Below are 18,246 nucleotides of genomic sequence, written 5' to 3'. Positions count from 1 at the left end.
AAAAGATTTGCACCGCTTCAACATTTCACTGCAAGCATCTTCCAACTGTAGGTAGTTCACAAGTGCTAGTAAACATTAGAAAAAGAAGGAGAAGCCCCTCCCTGCTTGCCCATTGTAAACACTGTGGGCTAAACGTGTGTCACATGATCGACGTGAACATAGAATTTGAGCCAAAATATGAGAAATGTTTGCAGAGTCACTGTCAAAACAAGAAACAGAACCAATAAATCCCAGAACCTTTTTATTTAAATACTTTTCAGTAACAAACACGAGCAGTTATTGCATTATTAATGAAAACAAACTTACATTCAAGCAAATATGGTTTAGTGTTTATTTAGAAGATTATTTCAGTTCCTGCATGAAAACAAGAATCTGGACAAAATAAGTCAAACCCAATAACACATATTGTTATGATTTATAGATTTTGTTTTTGCAATAAAATGACAATTGATTAATAACAAGTAATTTGATCTTAAAGCAAACAGACCCATAAATCAGTAAAGAATAAAGTGACAGTTCAGTGAAAAACAAACGTGAAACTTTAGCATTTGTATTTGTGTTAAAGGACACTTATCGCTGGCAGAACTCCAAGAGTCTTTGTCTCAGAACCGGCTCCCCTCCCAACACATGACACTAACAAAATAATCACGACCTTCATGGAAAATCTGTCTGTTCATTCCAGAGTTTGTCCTGACATGTCGCCTGAAGGAATGTGTTAGCTTTAGGAAATCAGTGGTGTGTGCTTGTTTGTTCCCGTTTGTCTTAGAAGAGAATATTTCAAAGAATTAAACTGATGTTTATCTGAAATTTTAGGATTTTCTTGCTAAGATCAAACCACAGAAAGTATTAGAATCATTTTTCACTTTTGTCTTTAAGCAGAGTGAACACAGACATGGAGATTTTTGTGTTCCTCCCAGTAGTGAAGGTCATCCGTGAAGCTCCAGGAACAGGCCAGATCTTTGCTGGATTTGACTGTATGAACCATGCAGTCTCCTGGTAGTTTCTCAAAGAGATTCTCAGCTATGTTCTCCACTGTAGGTTTCTTCTGATTCTGGATAAGGTCCTGGATGAGGTTCTTGTCCACCGGCTCAGGAGAAGCGCTGTAGGACACCCAGATGTTGAGTTTCTCGTCAGATGTGTTCACCTGGAAGCGACTCTTTCCTGTTGGACAGTCAAACTTCTTGGCCTTGGTAAGAAAGTTTCTGGGTTGAGATTTGTAAATGCGAACTGACCAGCCCACCCAGTCGTACTTCTTCTTCAGCTTCTCTATGAGGGTTTCGGTCAGTTGCTGGTTGGTCAGGCCCTCCTGGTCTCTTACCAGTCGTTCGCAATCAGTCTGAGCTTGATTTGGGAAGCTAACGATGCATTCTTCAACGACGGCGTTTATCTTCTCCTGGACAGCTGTCATCTTCTCGCCCCACTTTTTCAGGAGCTCTTCCCCCTCACCGAAGCCGTCCACAGCAGCGTGACCCAACAGTGCAATGATCCCGATGCAGAACAGGTTCTTTAGCCGGGCGCAGTACTCTTCGACTGGACGTCTGCTTTTCTCCTCGTGGTTCAGGATGGTCTCAAGCAAAGGCTCCCCAAAGAAACCTTCTCCAACCACAACACTGTAGAGGGTGTGAAGGTTTTTTTCCCCGCCACTTTTGGAAAAGTGTTTGAGGAAATTCTGTTTCTTGACTTTTGCGAAGTCAGGTTTGGCGTTGAGAATATCCATGTACTTTCTAAACTGATTTCTGATGTTTTCCTCAACTGAGAATAATTCAATATCTATCCTGCTCTTCTTGATCTCCTCGTTGATGCGCTCAATCTCCTCTGAGACCACATCCAGACGATCCCGGACCTTCTGGAACTGATCCTTCATGAAAGCAGCCTCTGTGCTCTCCACGTTGTCCAGAGCCAGTTGGACAAGTGGAGCAGCGACGGAGAAAATAGGAAAAAGATCCCCAGCAATGCTGGCTATCATTTCAGCTCCTTTCTCAAACACGTCCATCAACTCCTCCACCACATCCTTCTTCTCAGACACAATCTTCTTCAGCTGCTGTTCCATCTTTGCTTGTAGATCTTTTACACTAAAAAAAGAGAGAGATTTTTTTTTTTAGAAAAAGCTCCAACCAAATAATTGAAAGGAAAAAAAAAGACTGAACTTTTCTAAAGACTGAAAATTTGATTATCGTATTTCAGGATTCAGAAAACATCAAAGTGGAACACAGTGGTGGTAGTGTGGTTATGTGGGGTTGCTTTCCTCTTACTGGCAACATGCACACAGAGCCAGGGGTCTTCTCTGCGAGATAGAGACATCTATATACCAGAAAAATGTCTTCATAACCTCAACAATATGGACATGCAAATGAGTTTAACCATGTTAGAGGGCAGGCATCTGGCATAAGAGGGCTCCAGGGATTAGTCAATGAAATGAAGAGCTCTACCATTGGTTTAATGCATGAAGGGATTTATTTGATTCATTACTCCAAACTCCAAAGATATAATTTAGCATTTGCCCAACTGAAGACCACTTATCGTCATTTATGCCTCCTTTTGCTGTATGCATGCTGCACTGGCCTGATACTATGATGATGCTAACCTTTTGGTTTATATATTGCCTTCATAAAATGTTCATATGTCAGAAGGCTTAACCCTTTTCAGACCAAGTCTGAGGTTATCACCTGACCAGCAAAGGCTCAAGTCCAAGGGTTCTCACTCAAAAATTAGGGACCTTTATATGAATTTTCCAGGTATTTCGGGTATTATTTCAACCGATTTGAAAGCAGAAGAGAAGAGGGATTTAGTACAATTACAATTTCACCCAACCCGTTTTCCTTTGGCTGCTCATCAACTACACATCCTCCAATTTTTTGAGAAGGAGCCCCTGGAGGACCCTTGTCTGAAAAGTAAACTTACTCGTAACATTCAAGTAAATTAACTTAGCGTTTTATAAACAAGTGATTTTGCCACATTGAGTACACCCACTACAAAGAGTTCATTCAGATTCAGATGAATCTGAATGAACTCTTTTAGATACGTAGTTGTAGAAGCTAATCTTCCTTTAACAGTTCTGGTATCGCCTGTCCGTCCTGGGATAGGAATCCTTCCTTCATGTGGGAATCCCTAAGGTGTCTTCTTTTATTTCTGACTCAGGTTTTTTAGGAGTTTTTCCTTACCGGGAGGGAGGGTCTAAGGGCAGGGATAACCAGTTTTGTTTAGTCTTAGTTTTTAAATACTGTTCATATTTTGAAGTCCAATGAGGCAATTTTCTTTGTGATTTTGGGCTATATAAATAAAATTGAAGTGAATTGAATACAAAGAATTCGACAAAGAGAACCTGTCTGATTTTTTTCAACAAAACAATTGGAATTTCATTCAATCAATAATAATCTTTTTCAAAAAAAAGATTTTTTTATTTTTAAGTAGTGAGCTTGTGTCCAAATTGCATTAAAATCATATAGTCCCACATGACATAATCTTGATTAGGAAATAGTGAGGAACTTTGGACATAACATGACTGAACAGCCTTTTTGCCTCAAAAGAGAAGCCAAGAGAAACCTTCAAGGGTTAACTCGAACTCTGTCCTGGACATGTCCCGACATGTCGGTCTGGAAACCAGGAAACAGAAAATCTTTGAGAAATGTAATTATTTAGAACGCTCTGTGGCTCTGAGACTCACTCTTTGGGCCTTCATAGGTCAGAGTGATTCTGCAGCCGGAGGAGGAGCTGCAGCGCTCCCTCTCCAAAATCCAATACATAAGAGCAGGCGTGGGAAGTGATTAAATGGAAGAGGTTAAACTTGCTGGGTGAGGGTGCCTTTTCCAGTAAAACTCAGCAAGTTTCTACGGCAACAAGACAACGTGGAAAAAAAAAACCCTTGTCAGCTCATTTGTCGGTGCTGAGATCTGTCCACTCCCTGTAGGTTTATGTGCAGTGCAGCTGGCAGATAACACCCATATCTCACCCTGATGCTCTGCAGTTTTTAGACAAGTCTGCAGAGCGAAGCTTTAATTCCATCACAAGATTAAAATACACACAAAGCGGTTTGACGTTTCCCATCATATCACATCTGCAGATGTCGATTTCATTGTGTTTTTACATTAAAAGTGTATATTTTTCAGTAAAAAAATCTCACTTTGGAAGCTGTAACTAAAACAGGAAGTATGGTCATGTTTCTTGAAAGAAACAAGAGCAGAAAATTTCATGAAATTCCATCAGGATGTATCTGATTAGATTTTCTCCTAAACGTTTATGATCATATCTCTGCCTCTCAGGGTGCAGCTAGTGCGTGAAACATCTCCATCCAAACAAAAACGAAAAAATATAACATTTTCAGAGGCTGCACGTAATCCTTTCAGGGGGAAAATGATATGCTTCTTTGCACAGATTTACCTTCTGATAGTTATTTGGCTATAACAGTTTCAAAGGATGATTGTTACCACATATTTGGCTCCAGCAACCACCAAAAAGTCCATTAAATTCATATTGCACTAATGGCTGCTAGGCCACAAAACTTCTAAGAGAATTTATAATGGACCATGTCTCACAAATGATCAAAGATTAGCCAGATTTTTTATACACATTAAATTATATGTTTAGAATAAAAATCTGCACAAAGATTAAAATTATTCAGATATGTTTGTCAATAATATTAAGTGAAAATATTAGTTATTTGTGTTTATTATTTTAAATCTAAGGAATATTAGACATGTTTCAGTTTCTTTAAAAGTGTTTTAATATGTATAAAAATAACAATAATTAAAAACCCTAATATTTTTTTGTCAAACTGCTCGTTGTCTTTTAACTGTGAGGGATGGACATGTCCCCGCCCCCCTCCTTCGTTTAATTCCGCCATCGTCTGAAGTGCGGTTCATGTTACAGCCTGACCACAGCGGTGGGATTACTCCGCGCCCAGTTAATGCGTCCTCTTAATGTAAAACACATCGATCCGTCCGCGCGCAGCGCCTCTAATTAGATCCTTTTAAAGCGGAGACCAAAACGCCCGCTGACAAATAAATAAATAATAAGAAGGTTCCTTTTAACTCCACACTTGTCTTCTGACTGACAAAAACTTACGGGATAACCATGGGGGAGCGGAGCTGCCAACCAACGCCCATCAAAAGTTTAGTGTTCGTGTGTTTTAACGACTCTATTTTCTTCCTCCGGTCGTGTCAAACACATCACGGTTTAATTCTAGTGTGTTTGTGATCGCTTTCTAACAAGCTCGTACCCGCCCCGGTACACTTTTATATCAGAAACCGACTCACCTCGAAAAGTTTTGCGGAAGAAATCCAAACTTCCGTGAGTTGGTCTTTCCTCGATTCCGGTCACGTGACAGAGGGCGGGCACCACCCAGCCAGACGGAAAAAATGGAGTGATGGTGGACAAATAAAGAGAAGTATGAGGCTGCTAACAGATCAGTGTCCACCCTTTGGGTAAATATTTCCAGCTCACGAAGCTTAAAAAAGCTTATCTAATCTCGTCCTTGGTAGAAGGGGAGCTATGACTTGCATTTCCTGATAATCAAGTATTTTTATGAACAAAAAAAATCCCCCCCTTACTGATGTTTTTTTCCCCCTTTTGTGAGACGTTGCAGAGATATTAGTTACACTTTAACAAAATACACGATGTGAGTTTTAAAAGACTTCCTCAATTTTTATTTTATTTTTTTATGTTTTCAAGCTGGCAGATAAGAGGGACACCTCCAGGCAAATATAACTGAATATAACTCACAAATGTTATAGATTAGGACTAAAAAAAAAGGTTTATGGCGTGGGATATGTCAGTGGTAGATACTTTTTCTTTCTCTTTAAATCAGATAAAGGTTTTCCATTCTAAATAATAGAAGTAATACCCCCACCCCCCCGCCTTAAATTAGCATCATATGCACAAGGTAGCCGCCTCTCGAGTTTGTTCAAGGATCCCCCCCAAATTTACAATTTTCTATAGACGTGTTTTTTAATTATTTATTTTTTTTACTCAACTGCTAAGTTGAAAACGTTAATATTCTCTGATATATTTATTTTTCTTTCTGTACTAATTAGTTATATTATGAAAAAAAACACCCTCAGATTTTGTTTGAGTGTTGTGTTAGCATATTTTTTCACTGATTTCACAAAGAAAAAATAAAATAAATACAAACATTTTACGTCTATATAGGACTCCACTGTGTTCTGATGTTTAAATACATTTTTTTTCTGCAAAAATTGTTCAAACTCAATGCGGTCTATATTTGCCAATGTAGTGAGCATTGATGCACACTCGTTTTTTGCAAAGACTTCTGGGAAATTCCTAGAGCACTCGATTTTGGAATTCTAGATTCGGACTGCACTACAAAATAGCGAACACACTATATATTCTACTATAGTGCACTATATAGTGATTAGTGAAGGAATTCGAACACAGCCCAAGTGGTTACATTAGTGCATCCACCTGCCTAAACATTTTCATGGACTTGTGGTTTTCTTCCAAAAACAACAGTTGAAATCAATTACAAACCTGGAGTTTGTTAGCTATGTATGTATTTTTTCCACATAAGTTATTCCATAAAAATATTTTTAAGAACTAATGCATAAATAAATGAGTTAAAATTTCAATGTGTGTTCTTAGCACTGGCTTCAGTTTGAAGAATCAGGGATCACAACATGCTAGCAGGAGTTTTTGTTAACCAATCACATCAATCCAGAATTGAAAATTTCATACAGGATTTTTTATTGTTAGAGTTATTTTCTTTGATGTTTTCTAATTATAATTCATCTGGATTTCGACAAACACGACCTCATAAAACAATCATTAATTTCTTTAAACAATGTAACAAATGATTACAAATAAAAATGACAAAAATCTAATATTTGTTTTATTTCATATAAATGTAAAATATACAGAAACATTTTTGATATATGATTGTTTGATTGCAAATAGTTTCCTTTTATGCCCCTTGTAACCATATTGCACCCCAAAGCTGAACAGTTAATACATGTCATACATTTTGGTTTACCCAAATATAACCATACAATATGTCAAAATGACTAAATAGTTTCATTGAAAAGGTCCAGTTCAATCTCCTATAGATCTGGGGCTTTTAATACCCGTGCATTTTGACAATCCCTGTCAACAAATCAGTGAAATTTCTTTATCATTAGATGAATATCAATGTTTCTTATTCTAAGTGTGAACAAGGAATCCTGACATGGTTGTTGAAAGAAAGAATGGAAACAAAGTGAAACAACCAGTTGTAGCACTTCCAAAGCTAATCAGCTAATTGGCTATTGTTGAAGACGAGAAAAACCCGACATGCAGAATGGGACAAAATGTGGTTTTTCAGGAACTTTGGAGAAAAGAAGTTGTGGTTTCCATCAACACAATAGACTAATGCACCCTGTGAAAGTTTAAATTGCTGTTTTTGCATTTGCACTTGTTGGTGGGATTACTTTAGTACATTTAGCCATAGATAGAGCAATTGTGACTCTTATTTTCTACAAAACATCAGCCTTTTAAAGTTTTGGGAGCACACACCAGTAATTAAGCCACGTTAAACCAGTGCACAAATATTGTCTAAGTATCCACTGAGTGAAGCAGTTTCTCATAGAATTTTAAAATCAACCATGGTATGAAAGAATGTGACATGAAAGTCGGCAGTTACTGTTATATTTTGTTAAATCCAATTGACTTATCTAAAAAAAAAGATAAATGGTACACATTGTTGGTTTTCAGATTTCTAGATGTCACCAAAAGAAAGACAGATGTACGGCAAACACTTACAAATAGGAATTTAAGGGAATATGCTCCTAAAGATTGTTAGCCTCACGTTGATGCTATTCAGACTGTCTACTCAGGATGGATAAACAGGTGGGCTCTTTTGTGTTTTCCAAAGTAATAACAATCTTCATTGAAGTTGTTGGACTCCACCACTGCTTTGTAGTGGCTGACGGCATGGACCAGGCAGTCAGGGAAATCCTTCTTCAGAGAAAGAGCCACTGCCATCATGTTCCCCTTCAGCTTATGCTGCTCAATCTGCTCCTGGATCTGACCTTTGTTGATGGGCTTGGGGTTGACGCAGAATGAGATCACCACTTTTATCTTGTTCTTGGTCAAAATGTCAAACCATTTGGCTCCTCCGCTGCCGTGGTACTTCTTTCCTGCCAGCCAGTTGAAAAAGAAAATGCTCTCCCTGTTTTTGAAGACCCTGACAGACCAGCTCACCCAGTCATATTTCTTCATGAGTGACTCCAAGAGAGAGTTGGTGAAGTCCTTATCAACTGTACCGGGATTCTCCAGAAGCAGGTGCTCCATGTCTACTTTGGCTTGTTCTGCAAAGTTTTCCGTGCAGTCGTCTACAGCTGCTTTCATCCGTTTTTCCACATCCTCCATACGAGTTTGCCACTTTTTCACCATTTCCTCCTCGACGTTTCCCTCTGTAAGGGCGGCGTAGCCCATGACGGCAATGATTCCAATCACAAAAAGCTTTTTCAGTCGAGCACAGAAGTCTTCGACTGCCCTTCTGCTTCTCTGCTCTGTGGCAACTACAGTGTCCAGCATCGGGTCTCCTGACATGTTCTCCCCGGTGAAAGCATTGTACAGGGCCTCCAAGTTCAGGTCCCCATCAGTATTCTCATATTGTTTGAGAAACTTCTCCTTCTTCTTCTCTCTGAACTTTGGCTTAGCATTAACAAACTCCTGGAACTTTTCATACTGGCTAATCATCTGAGCCTCCTGATCAAAGTTCTGCTTGTTCAAGGATGTCTTCTGCAGCTCCAGGGCAATCTTGTCGATTTCATCTTGAATTCCCTCAAGTTTCTGATTGACCATTTCAAACTGCTCCGTCAGGTAGCGAGCTTCTCTGCCCTCTGGGTTGCTCAGCAGCTCTGCCGAGGCCACGAACACCGCCTCCAGGATGGGGTGAAGCTGGCCCACAGTGGACGCCAGCACCTCTGCAGCCTGCCCCATAATCTCTACGCCCTTCTCGATCTTGTCCCTGTTCTTTACAATCCAGTCTGCGACGGTGGCCATCTTTGGGTTTAGTTTGTTGCAGCAACTAATTTGATTTCCAAATACAGAGCTTTTGATGATGCCTGAAAGGAGAAAAAAACACGAAAAACAACTCAAGTCTGTAACATTTGATTTAAGCAAGTTTCAGAAACACATGTCGGCTTTTAATCTTTTACAAAGGTTATCAGTTGATTCTGTGCCAGCTTTTTCTTAAAACTTCACAATAAAGCAGCGGTAAGTCGTGTCGGTACATGTATCCGGTTTCATGCCGCACCCTCACAACCTCTGTTAATGACAGGGACCGTTCTTTTCAAGCCTTAGTGGCAATGATACTAAGTGCAAACAAAAGATCATAAAAGTACACAGACTAAGAACAGACAGTTATGCTGGGTAAATATTAAACACCGAATCTGTGCTGGTGAAATATGACGTCAGTTATTTCACAACCTTTCCAGCTCTGGTCTTTTGAGATGCTGTTTTTCTGCTCTAACAATTGCCAAGACTTAAAGCAAACACAGATGTTCACAACATGGGTAAAAGCAAGGCTCCCTTCCGCATTGACAGTACGCTTTTCAGTTTACTCTGGAGGAATGACCCAACTCATTTCACTGGAGGCCATATCCAGTTCTGAGGCACACCCAAGGCTGAGGAAAGAAAACCCCCACCGCTGCACTTGTTCATCAGTCGCACTTCTCACCCAAACCCCCACTAATTCAAGACAAACGACTCCTAATGTCTTTTCAGGTTTTCTAACTGAAATTCAAAACACAATGACCTTTTTAACAGATGCCCAAATTGCTGCTGCAGTGATGAGGTCATTGGTGTCAATTTACATCCCAATGTGCTAATTAGAATTTGCTTCCATACATAAACCAAATGAGGAAAATGAGAAAACAGTAAAAGTCCAGCATTCAAATTTAACCTTTTATCGAAAAAAACTGTTTAAATCCTGATCTTGAAAAGCAGAAAATGATGAGAAAACTCACCGTGTAATTATTCTGATTTTTGTCAAATCTTCCAAACAAGAAAGTCACTCAGCAAAAAAAAAAAAAATCCCAAAGCAACCAAACTCAGCTCAGACTGATCTGCTTTACTGCTCAGCTTCAACAGAGAACACGTATTTAAGCTTTTCACAAAACCACATCCTCCGCCCCAGCACAAAACCCCCACCTTTTTTTTAATTTTTCAAATAATAAACCCTAAAGACCATAAAGACAATGAGTTAGGAATTAAAATTATAATTTTATTTCCTCTTTTTTTCTTTTCTTGGTTTTCAGTGAAAAAATGAAGCAACAATTTAAAAATAATTAAAGAAAGAGAAAAAAACTCACCTTATTTTGCAAAAATGTGTTCAGTAATGGTGGAGTCCAGCAGTGCCTGTGAGCGCCAGCCTCCCCACGATGAACGCCTAAGCTCTCACTCTCTCTCTGTGTCTACATGGCTCTCGCTCCTTCTGTCGTCACTCCCCCTTTGGAACTCCTCCATCCTGTTCCAGCATTCCACCCAAACCCTCTCAGGAGGGATGAGAAGCCAGCGCAGATAAAGATAACATTCTGTAAACACTCCCCCATGCAGGGACACCATGGAGAAAAAAGCCTGAGTGTGTATGTACATATGTATGTGAGTCAGACAGCCAAAGAGAGAGAGACAGAAAAGAAAAAGCTGTCCAGTGGCAGCAGAGCTTGAAGTATCTGCCCATTAGGACAAAACCCTTCTTGTTGTGGCTTGAACTTGTTGCCATGGTCACTGCTGGCCTCTGTCACTAATGTGAGGCCGTGCACCCTCCTCAAGTCCAGACTTTTAACAAACGCTGACCCGCTTCAGTGTGATTTACATTATTTGTGACCAATTTCAGAGGGATTTTCCCTGCAGCACTTGCAGAATCAGTCCTCCACGGCACAGAAAGACAGCCGTTGTGTCAGGAAACGCACCATGACAGTTTCAGCTCTCACATGAACTTTGTGCTTCATGTTCAGCCGTTTGATGGAGGGGGAAGTGCTGTCAGATCGAACTCCAATGCAGCCATTAGATGTTGAAAAGCAGCAGAAATAGGACACAAGCTCAGATAAACATCACCCACATCACTGTCCTCTGAAGTCCTGGCTCTGCCATCATTGAAAGTGCAATAAGTTATAAAATGTGGGTCTTTGTAGTTGGTGGTTTCATGCTGAGCAGCGGAAAACACGACTGAAATACCTGAGATAATGATAACCAGCTGTAAAGAGGCAAACAATGTGCTATAAAAGCTGACCCGATTTGATAAATAGTCTGTAAATGTATATATTTTTAATACAAGTAATAAAAATTAATGATTGCAACAGTTCTGCTTTTGAATCAGTTTAATTCATCATTAATTTAGTCAATCTTCTTCATTTTTAGGACAAAGAAATTTGTATAAGAAAATCATCTGAAGGCCAGAAGAAAAATACAATGGAATGAAAGACTGGAACTCAACATGAAGGTCTCTGGACAGCAAAAAAAAACAACAAAAAACTAAAACTTAAAACTAGTCGTAGAGATTGTGTCTGTTTGGAATCTGAAAAGATAAATGAGTCCCTGGCAGGTCTGTGTTTTATCCGTTTGACCTTGGTTCATGACTCATGTTTCCTTTTCACCACAAGGTGTCCTCAAAGCTCACAGGAAGGACTCGTCTATAACAGAGAAAAATGAAACTGACAGTTTTATGACTTCTGGGATGAGCTCTAAAAACAATTTTAAGTAAAAAAAAAAGAAATCTAAATAAGAGTCTTATTTGGTAGAATTTGCTATTTGATGCATTACTTCCAAAATTATTGAATAGTTAGTGTTGTTTTTTTTACAATCAAGAAAATAAATCAACTATTCCTCTTTACTGTCAGTATATTTAGTTTCGCATCACTTTATGATACAAAACTATCGGTGACAAAGGTGAGATTTAGCGATTATCATTATACCTGTCACTCTGGATCTGGCAGATTCCTGTACATCCCAAACTGATTAAATCTCTGCTGTACAGTGAAAGTGCATCTTGAATGTACTTGAGTGTATTTAAGAGAAAAATAGCTCAACAGTTTTGTTCTCCTTGTACTGTATTGTCCATTTGGACAAACACGATTAAAGGGAACTTTTTCTAGAGACACACAAAGAACGCCTGAAAGTTGTGTCCGAAGTCAGCAGGAATGAGTGGGAATTTACCACAAGTGGGTTTAAAGAAATGTAGTGATCCGGTTCTGTAAGGGATTTAGGATTTCATTTAATGTTATCAGACAAAGCCCTGGCCAGACCAGATAATTTAATTTATTTAATTTATATATCCCAATATCACAACAAAGTCGTCTCAATGGACTTCACACCGATAATTGTACAAAAACATAAAATCACTCATCAATCAATAGCTGTTTGCTAAACAAACTAAACAGACTGAACTAAACTGGTTATCCCTGCCCTTAGATCCTCCTTTTCGGTAAGGAAAACTCCTTAAAAAAATAACAATTCCAGGGAAAAAAAAGAAGAAACCTCACCTAACCCGAACCTTTCATTAACAAACAGACATACAAAGATCAAATCCAAATTCCTCCCCTACCTATGCGGCTTTTCCCTACCCCTACATTTAGCCCTCTGAGCGGAGAGTTATAGAAAAATGTCTTCAAATTCGGATGTTACTAACCCTTGATGATGTCATCAAAGTCACCGTCTACCCCCCCCCCAACTTTATTGACGAATATTACACATAGAATATCAAACATTGACGCTGCACGCCACATGCAAATATTTTTTTTCATTTGCCAGGAAAATTAGTAATAAAAAAATTCAATAAAGCTATAATACTTGCAAGATAAAACTAATGAAGGTAACTAATAATAAAAAAGTTGGTAATCTCAGAATCAGAACAGGCTTTATTGTCATTGTGAGTAGGGCAGGTATCAGTTATAATTTCCAGAAACGATTTGATTTGATTCACAAGAGCCTGAATCAATTCGATTCCGATTTTTTCCTATTATTTCAATTCTTTAATTTAATTCAATTTTAAGTTTACAAATGTATACACTTTTGTTTAGAAATACATTAATAATCTACTATGTGATTTGAATATATTTATATTAATCTGGTCCAGTTTACATACTGTAAATGTATCAGTGAAATAATGAGATTGTTAAAATCATCCAGAGTTACATGGATTCTCTAAAGGAGAAGTTCTAGCAAAAATGTTCAGATCATTATCATTGTAAACATTGTTCTGCTTCTCCTGGAGGACGTTTCAGTTTGGTCACAGGTGGGGATCACGCCAAAGAGGTACACCTTATTCCAGAAGAAGAAGCCAGTATAAGGAAAAAAAACAATGTTTTAGACCGCAAATAGTTACTTTAAAAAGTATTTCCTTACAGGAGTTTGGAAAATTCCTGTCTGTGAGTAAATAAAGATGTTCATTTAGTCAGCAATGTATTTTTTGGTCGACCGAGTGTTGGCATTAGCCGCCCTATTGGAAATTCTATTAAATATTAGCATCAAGTTAGTGGACTTTAGCTTCATGTGCTAAATTGATTTATATCTTTTATGTATCAATTATTGATCTATTAAGCTTAAATCAATTCAAATCCATCAATCGATTTTTTTCAACACAGCCCTAATTGTGACATGTTTACATGCACAAACAAAATTCTTTTATTTTTCACCCCAGAATCAGAAGAATGAGAAGAATCAGAGAATCTACGTCACCGTGTAGCTGCCAGGGCTTGAAAAAATACATAACCACATTGGTTTTCAAACTTTAAAAAGTCACAAAGTACTAAGCCAATATTTACATTTAAATGTAAACTTTTGTGCTTTGGAACACACCCATGTGAAGAAATGCATTTCTCCTCAGCGACCCAGTGCGACGCGGATCACTCTCCTGGCGATAGGATAGCCAGACGTAAGTCACTACAGTTCCTCCTTAAAAAAACAAGTTCGGACATCACTACAGCTCCAAACGCCCCAACAATGGGAGAGATAGGAAGAAGCCATAGACGTGAAGAATAAATTCAGATTCGATTGGTAAAATTTACAATTGCTGTTGCACAAATGATACAAAAAAAAACTATCCTCCACAGAAAACAGCCAAAGACAGACGTTGTGTCAGGACACGCACAAAGACAGCTCTCACATGAACTCTGTGCTTCATGTTCAGCAGTTTGATGGAAAGGGAAGTGGTGTCAGATCTCTAATAGTCACTAGAGATTAAACAAAAGCATAAATGGGACACGAGCTCAAACATACATCGCCCTCATCGCTGTACTTTGAAGTCCTTCCTCTATTATCTGCAATTAGTTAGAAAGTTTTGGGTCTTTGTTGTTTGTGGTTTATTGTTGAGTAGCAGAAAACATGAAAGAAATACCTGAGATAATGATAACCAGCTGTGAAGAGGCAAACAATGTTTTTCTCATTTTTTAGGACAGAAAAGTAAGAAATGTATATTACTGAATGGAGTTTAACATGAAGGTCTCTGTGTGGACTAAAAAGATCTAAAAGTCATGGAGGCTGTGTCTGTTTGGAATCGGAAAAGATAAATGAGTCTCTGCCAGGCCTGTGCTTTATCCGTTTGACCTTGGTTCATGACTCATGTTTCCTTTTCACCACAAGGTGTCCTCAAAGCTCAGAGGAAAGACTCGTCTATAACTGAGAATGAAACTGACAAAACAAGTTAAAAAACATGTTAAATATGCAGCATAAAACATAAAAAGAAAAGTCCTATGTAAGATTTTTCATGATTCATCACTTCCAAAATCAATGAATAGGTAGTGTATTTTTTTACTATTACAAAGGAAGAAGAAGTTGATTTTCTCTCCTGTTTAACAGCTTGATTCATAATTCAAAACTGCAGGTTGCAAAGTTAGTATCTGGTAACCTCCAACCATCACTCTGGATTTTGGAGATTCCTGAATGACCAGCTCTGATTAAATCTCAGTTGTGCAAATGAAAGTGCATCTTGGGAGGAACATCTTTGGGGTTTGAGGCCCTGTCAAGACAGTTTGGTGACCGACGCCTTATCATGCGCTCAACCCAGTTTGGCCACTTTCCTTTTTACCTTTGGGGCTTTTTCTTTGTAGGGAGTGTTACAGCCAACATAGGGGTGTGTTCATGGTGCCGGCCCTTTTTTCTCCTACACCTGAACAGGTGTCTAGAAATCAGATCTGACGTAGGATCTCTTCGGGTGTTCTCTCTGGTCTTCCTGATCTGTCCCGGTCTTTATGCACCGCTGCTCCAAGTCATCGGGGGTCTCATAGCCTTCCCTGTACTCTTCAGTTTGGCAACATTGGTTTGGTTATTACTCCATCTGCAATCGTACCCCCATACAATCAGACACTCATGCAGCACCACACCTTCACAATTCAGGTTATTCTGTTGTTTATTATCTAATTAAACACTTTCTGCATGCTAAATTCAGTTTCTTTTCCCTTCTTCAAGAACAGATTTTAACTTACTGCAAGAAATGTTTTTAAAGTTGGAAATTCATATTTGCAGCCACTGACCACTGTGGAAAGTTTGATGTTTTTTAATCTTGCTACCTTGACGGAGTATGGGGGTCATGTGATGTTTTGTTTAGGCATAATTAATTATTTCATTCTTGTTTGACTAATTATAACATTAAGTTGTAATTGAATTAGTTGTAAATTCTTTGCTTTTTGTGAATGAACGTTACAAATATCACTTTTTAAATGTTGCTGTACCAATGACAGTAATGTATCTATTTATTTGTTGATCGATTGCTAGGTCAGTTAAAACAGTTTGCAAATATTCTTCATAAATGTTTTATACAAATATCTTATATCTTAAACTTCGTCCTGTTTGACCTTTGACCTTGGTTCATAACGCATGTCTGCTTTTCACCACCAGGTGTCGTCAAAGCTCACAGGAAAGACTCGTCTCATGACAGAGGAAACTGAAACTGACAGTTTTCTGATTGTAGTGATGACACATCATTTCCAAAACTATTGAATAGTTAATTCATTTTCTCTTTCTTATCAAGAAGACAAATATGATGTCTGTTGATCCCTTTACCATCAATATACAAACAGTGTTTAACAGATCCCTTAATTTATAGAAAACTTAGTAGGAAGTTTGAGATTTAGTAACAGCCGCCATAACAGTCACTCTGGATTTGACACATTCCTTCCTGAATGACAAACTCTCTGATTAAATCTCGGGTAAAAGTGAAAATAAATCTTGAATGTGAATCAGTTATTCAAACCGACAAAATCTTCATCTGCTGATGGTTTCTTTCTGCTTAAATAAATATTCCTCGTTGATCTTAGTTGAATCTCCATCAACTTTAGTTTGACTTAACTTTTGGCTTAGACCCTTTTACTCCGAGTGATTATGATGAACAAGAACATGTCACGTGAAAAGTAGAATTCCTAAAAAGTAACCAACTCTTAAAATGAAAGTAAAATAAAATGCTCAAAATAATGTCTGTAGACAATCATAGAGGTAATGAAGCAGAACACCATGGGAGATTGTTTGTGAGAGGGATTCAGACTGAGGAGGATGAGGACCTTTGTCAAATAATGCTCAACCACTTCTGAATCCCCAAAAAGCAACTGACTATCTAGTCAAGCTGATTCTATCTACTAAAAGGTTCCTCTCAATCATAACATAGCTGACTCTCATCTCTATTGTCTTCTGTCCCAGATAACGAAACAATTCTTTGGACCTGTACACAGTGCTTTAAAGGTTAACCAAACACTAAATCAACTTTTTTCTGTCTGTTGACCTCTATAAATGGGGCTTTAAAAGTGCTGACTGTTCGACATTGTCAAATTTTTGACAAATTAAAATAAACTTGTTTAATTCTTGAAAATATAGTCAAAAACCGTCTGTGTGCTGCCCCCTACAGGTTGAAACGAGGTATTGAATTTGAATTCCATGATTAGTCAGACCAATTTGGTCCCATGTCATGATCTGCAGCTCCAGTTCCCCAGCTCCCCTCTGGCTGGATTTTTAAATTCGTGGCGGTACTCTCTTTTATGGAAGACAAAACTTAAAATGCAGGGAATCTTAAATGTAAATATTGATCAACAAAAGTTATTTTTGTGAGGATGTAGAATAATCTAGACTGTTACTTTAACTATGTCCCTCATTTCTTAAAAAAAACAAAACAATCATAAATAAAGTTTTTCAAGTTGAGTATTTCATGCCAGCACTGAGCATCATGGTATTTCTGCCGTGGAGAAGTGGCGGTACTCTAAAGCGCTATTTTTAGAGGTGTCAGAACTGAGTACTGGGGAGTACCGGCCCACTTAAAGCACTGCTTGTGCAGTATTTTTGAGAATAATCATAACTGAAGAATTATAATGACTGCCTAATAGCCATACTACATGTAGCTGCAGTGAGAATTCAGGCTAGCTGGGCCAGGATTGTACCCTAGCACAGTTTGGCACAGATTACCTGGTGTTGGTGGGCTTTAATTTAGTTTTTAAAGGAGCATAACAATTGTTAAAGTTCTGTAAAGAACCACTTGATCACCCTCACACCTGAACCTGATGTAACTGCCGCAGTGAACATGTCTGGGGTTGTTTGGTATTTTAATTTTGATCATACTTCCTCCCCTTTTTTCCTTTCTTTTTAAATAAAAGCTTTCCACCTCTTTTTCCGTTATTGTAATTACCACAGCAGCAGTATAACATGAGTCTGGAAAAGCTCCAAAGTCAAAGTGAAAGAGAAACAGATAATTATTCTTTACAAAAACATTTTTGACAAGTTCTAACACATTTTCTCTTCATCAGCAATTAAAAAAATGGTCCAAAACAGTTTGTGTGGGAACAGAAAACACAGTAGTTCCACAATGTGAATCGTGCAATAGTCCTGTTCAGTGGAAAAGTACTCGGTTAAAGTTCAGTTTCTAAAAACACGACTCTTTGGTCGAAACCTAAAACACAATTTGCAGTTAAAACACAATTTGCAAAACTCTAATCCACTCTTTGCAAAACACGAAACATAGTTGGCATTCGCAACACACGAGAGGCAAAAAATGTAACAAAAAGAGTCAAAACTCCAACTTTGTTCCAACACAACGATCACCATTAACACACACCTGATCAAAACTCAAGACACGCTGCTAATCAAACGCACTGAATGTAAGGGCAGTTCTGGAACAACTGAGAGGCTTTTCAGAGATGGAAAACGGAGTAAGACTTAAACACGCACCAAGATCATAAACCTCAAGGTTTCTGATGGGATCCAGACCACAGTTATTGACCGTACGTTGGATTATGGAATGACCATGAGGGAAGAAGGTCAAAAGGTCAACCCTCAAAA

At 38.4% G+C, this 18,246-nt stretch overlaps 2 protein-coding genes across 4 annotated transcripts; both read right to left on the bottom strand.

The window, feature by feature from the left end:
• Window positions 1–228: 228 nt before the first annotated feature.
• On the bottom strand, window positions 229–6,071 carry LOC112136682 (protein rapunzel). Of its 2 annotated transcripts, none has more exons than XM_024258556.2 (2): window positions 5,253–6,071; window positions 229–2,072 (listed from the first exon to the last, which is right to left on the bottom strand). In XM_024258556.2, exon 2 carries the CDS (start codon window positions 2,048–2,050, stop codon window positions 872–874), a length of 1,179 nt encoding a protein of 392 aa, XP_024114324.1. In that variant the 5' UTR covers window positions 2,051–2,072; window positions 5,253–6,071; the 3' UTR covers window positions 229–871. The 2 variants fall into 2 exon arrangements, with proteins under 2 accessions (XP_024114324.1, XP_024114323.1); XM_024258555.2 differs by lacking the exon at window positions 5,253–6,071 and adding an exon at window positions 5,062–5,217.
• A 748-nt stretch (window positions 6,072–6,819) lies between these two features.
• On the bottom strand, window positions 6,820–10,766 carry rpz5 (rapunzel 5). Of its 2 annotated transcripts, none has more exons than XM_024258558.2 (2): window positions 10,305–10,766; window positions 6,820–9,056 (listed from the first exon to the last, which is right to left on the bottom strand). In XM_024258558.2, exon 2 carries the CDS (start codon window positions 8,992–8,994, stop codon window positions 7,813–7,815), a length of 1,182 nt encoding a protein of 393 aa, XP_024114326.1. In that variant the 5' UTR covers window positions 8,995–9,056; window positions 10,305–10,766; the 3' UTR covers window positions 6,820–7,812. The 2 variants fall into 2 exon arrangements, with proteins under 2 accessions (XP_024114326.1, XP_024114327.1); XM_024258559.2 differs by lacking the exon at window positions 10,305–10,766 and adding an exon at window positions 9,960–10,212.
• Window positions 10,767–18,246: the final 7,480 nt, after the last annotated feature.

The sequence above is a fragment of the Oryzias melastigma genome, linkage group LG16 (genome assembly GCF_002922805.2).
Source record: "Oryzias melastigma strain HK-1 linkage group LG16, ASM292280v2, whole genome shotgun sequence".
Taxonomy (NCBI): domain Eukaryota; kingdom Metazoa; phylum Chordata; class Actinopteri; order Beloniformes; family Adrianichthyidae; genus Oryzias; species Oryzias melastigma.
The sequence above is the reverse complement of the archived record's forward strand: the minus strand, read 5'-3'. Positions and strand labels throughout refer to the sequence as shown.

Bases quoted from the DNA above. Each gene is read 5' to 3' on its own strand.
- LOC112136682 (XM_024258555.2), bottom strand. From the start codon at position 5,102: ATGGGCGTTGGTTGGCAGCTCCGCTCCCCCATGGTTATCCC. The intron at 2,073-5,061 runs GTAAGTTTTTGT...CTCTTTTTTTAG, and splicing joins CGCTCCCCCATGGTTATCCC to TGTAAAAGATCTACAAGCAA.
- rpz5 (XM_024258558.2), bottom strand. From the start codon at position 8,994: ATGGCCACCGTCGCAGACTGGATTGTAAAGAACAGGGACAAGATCGAG.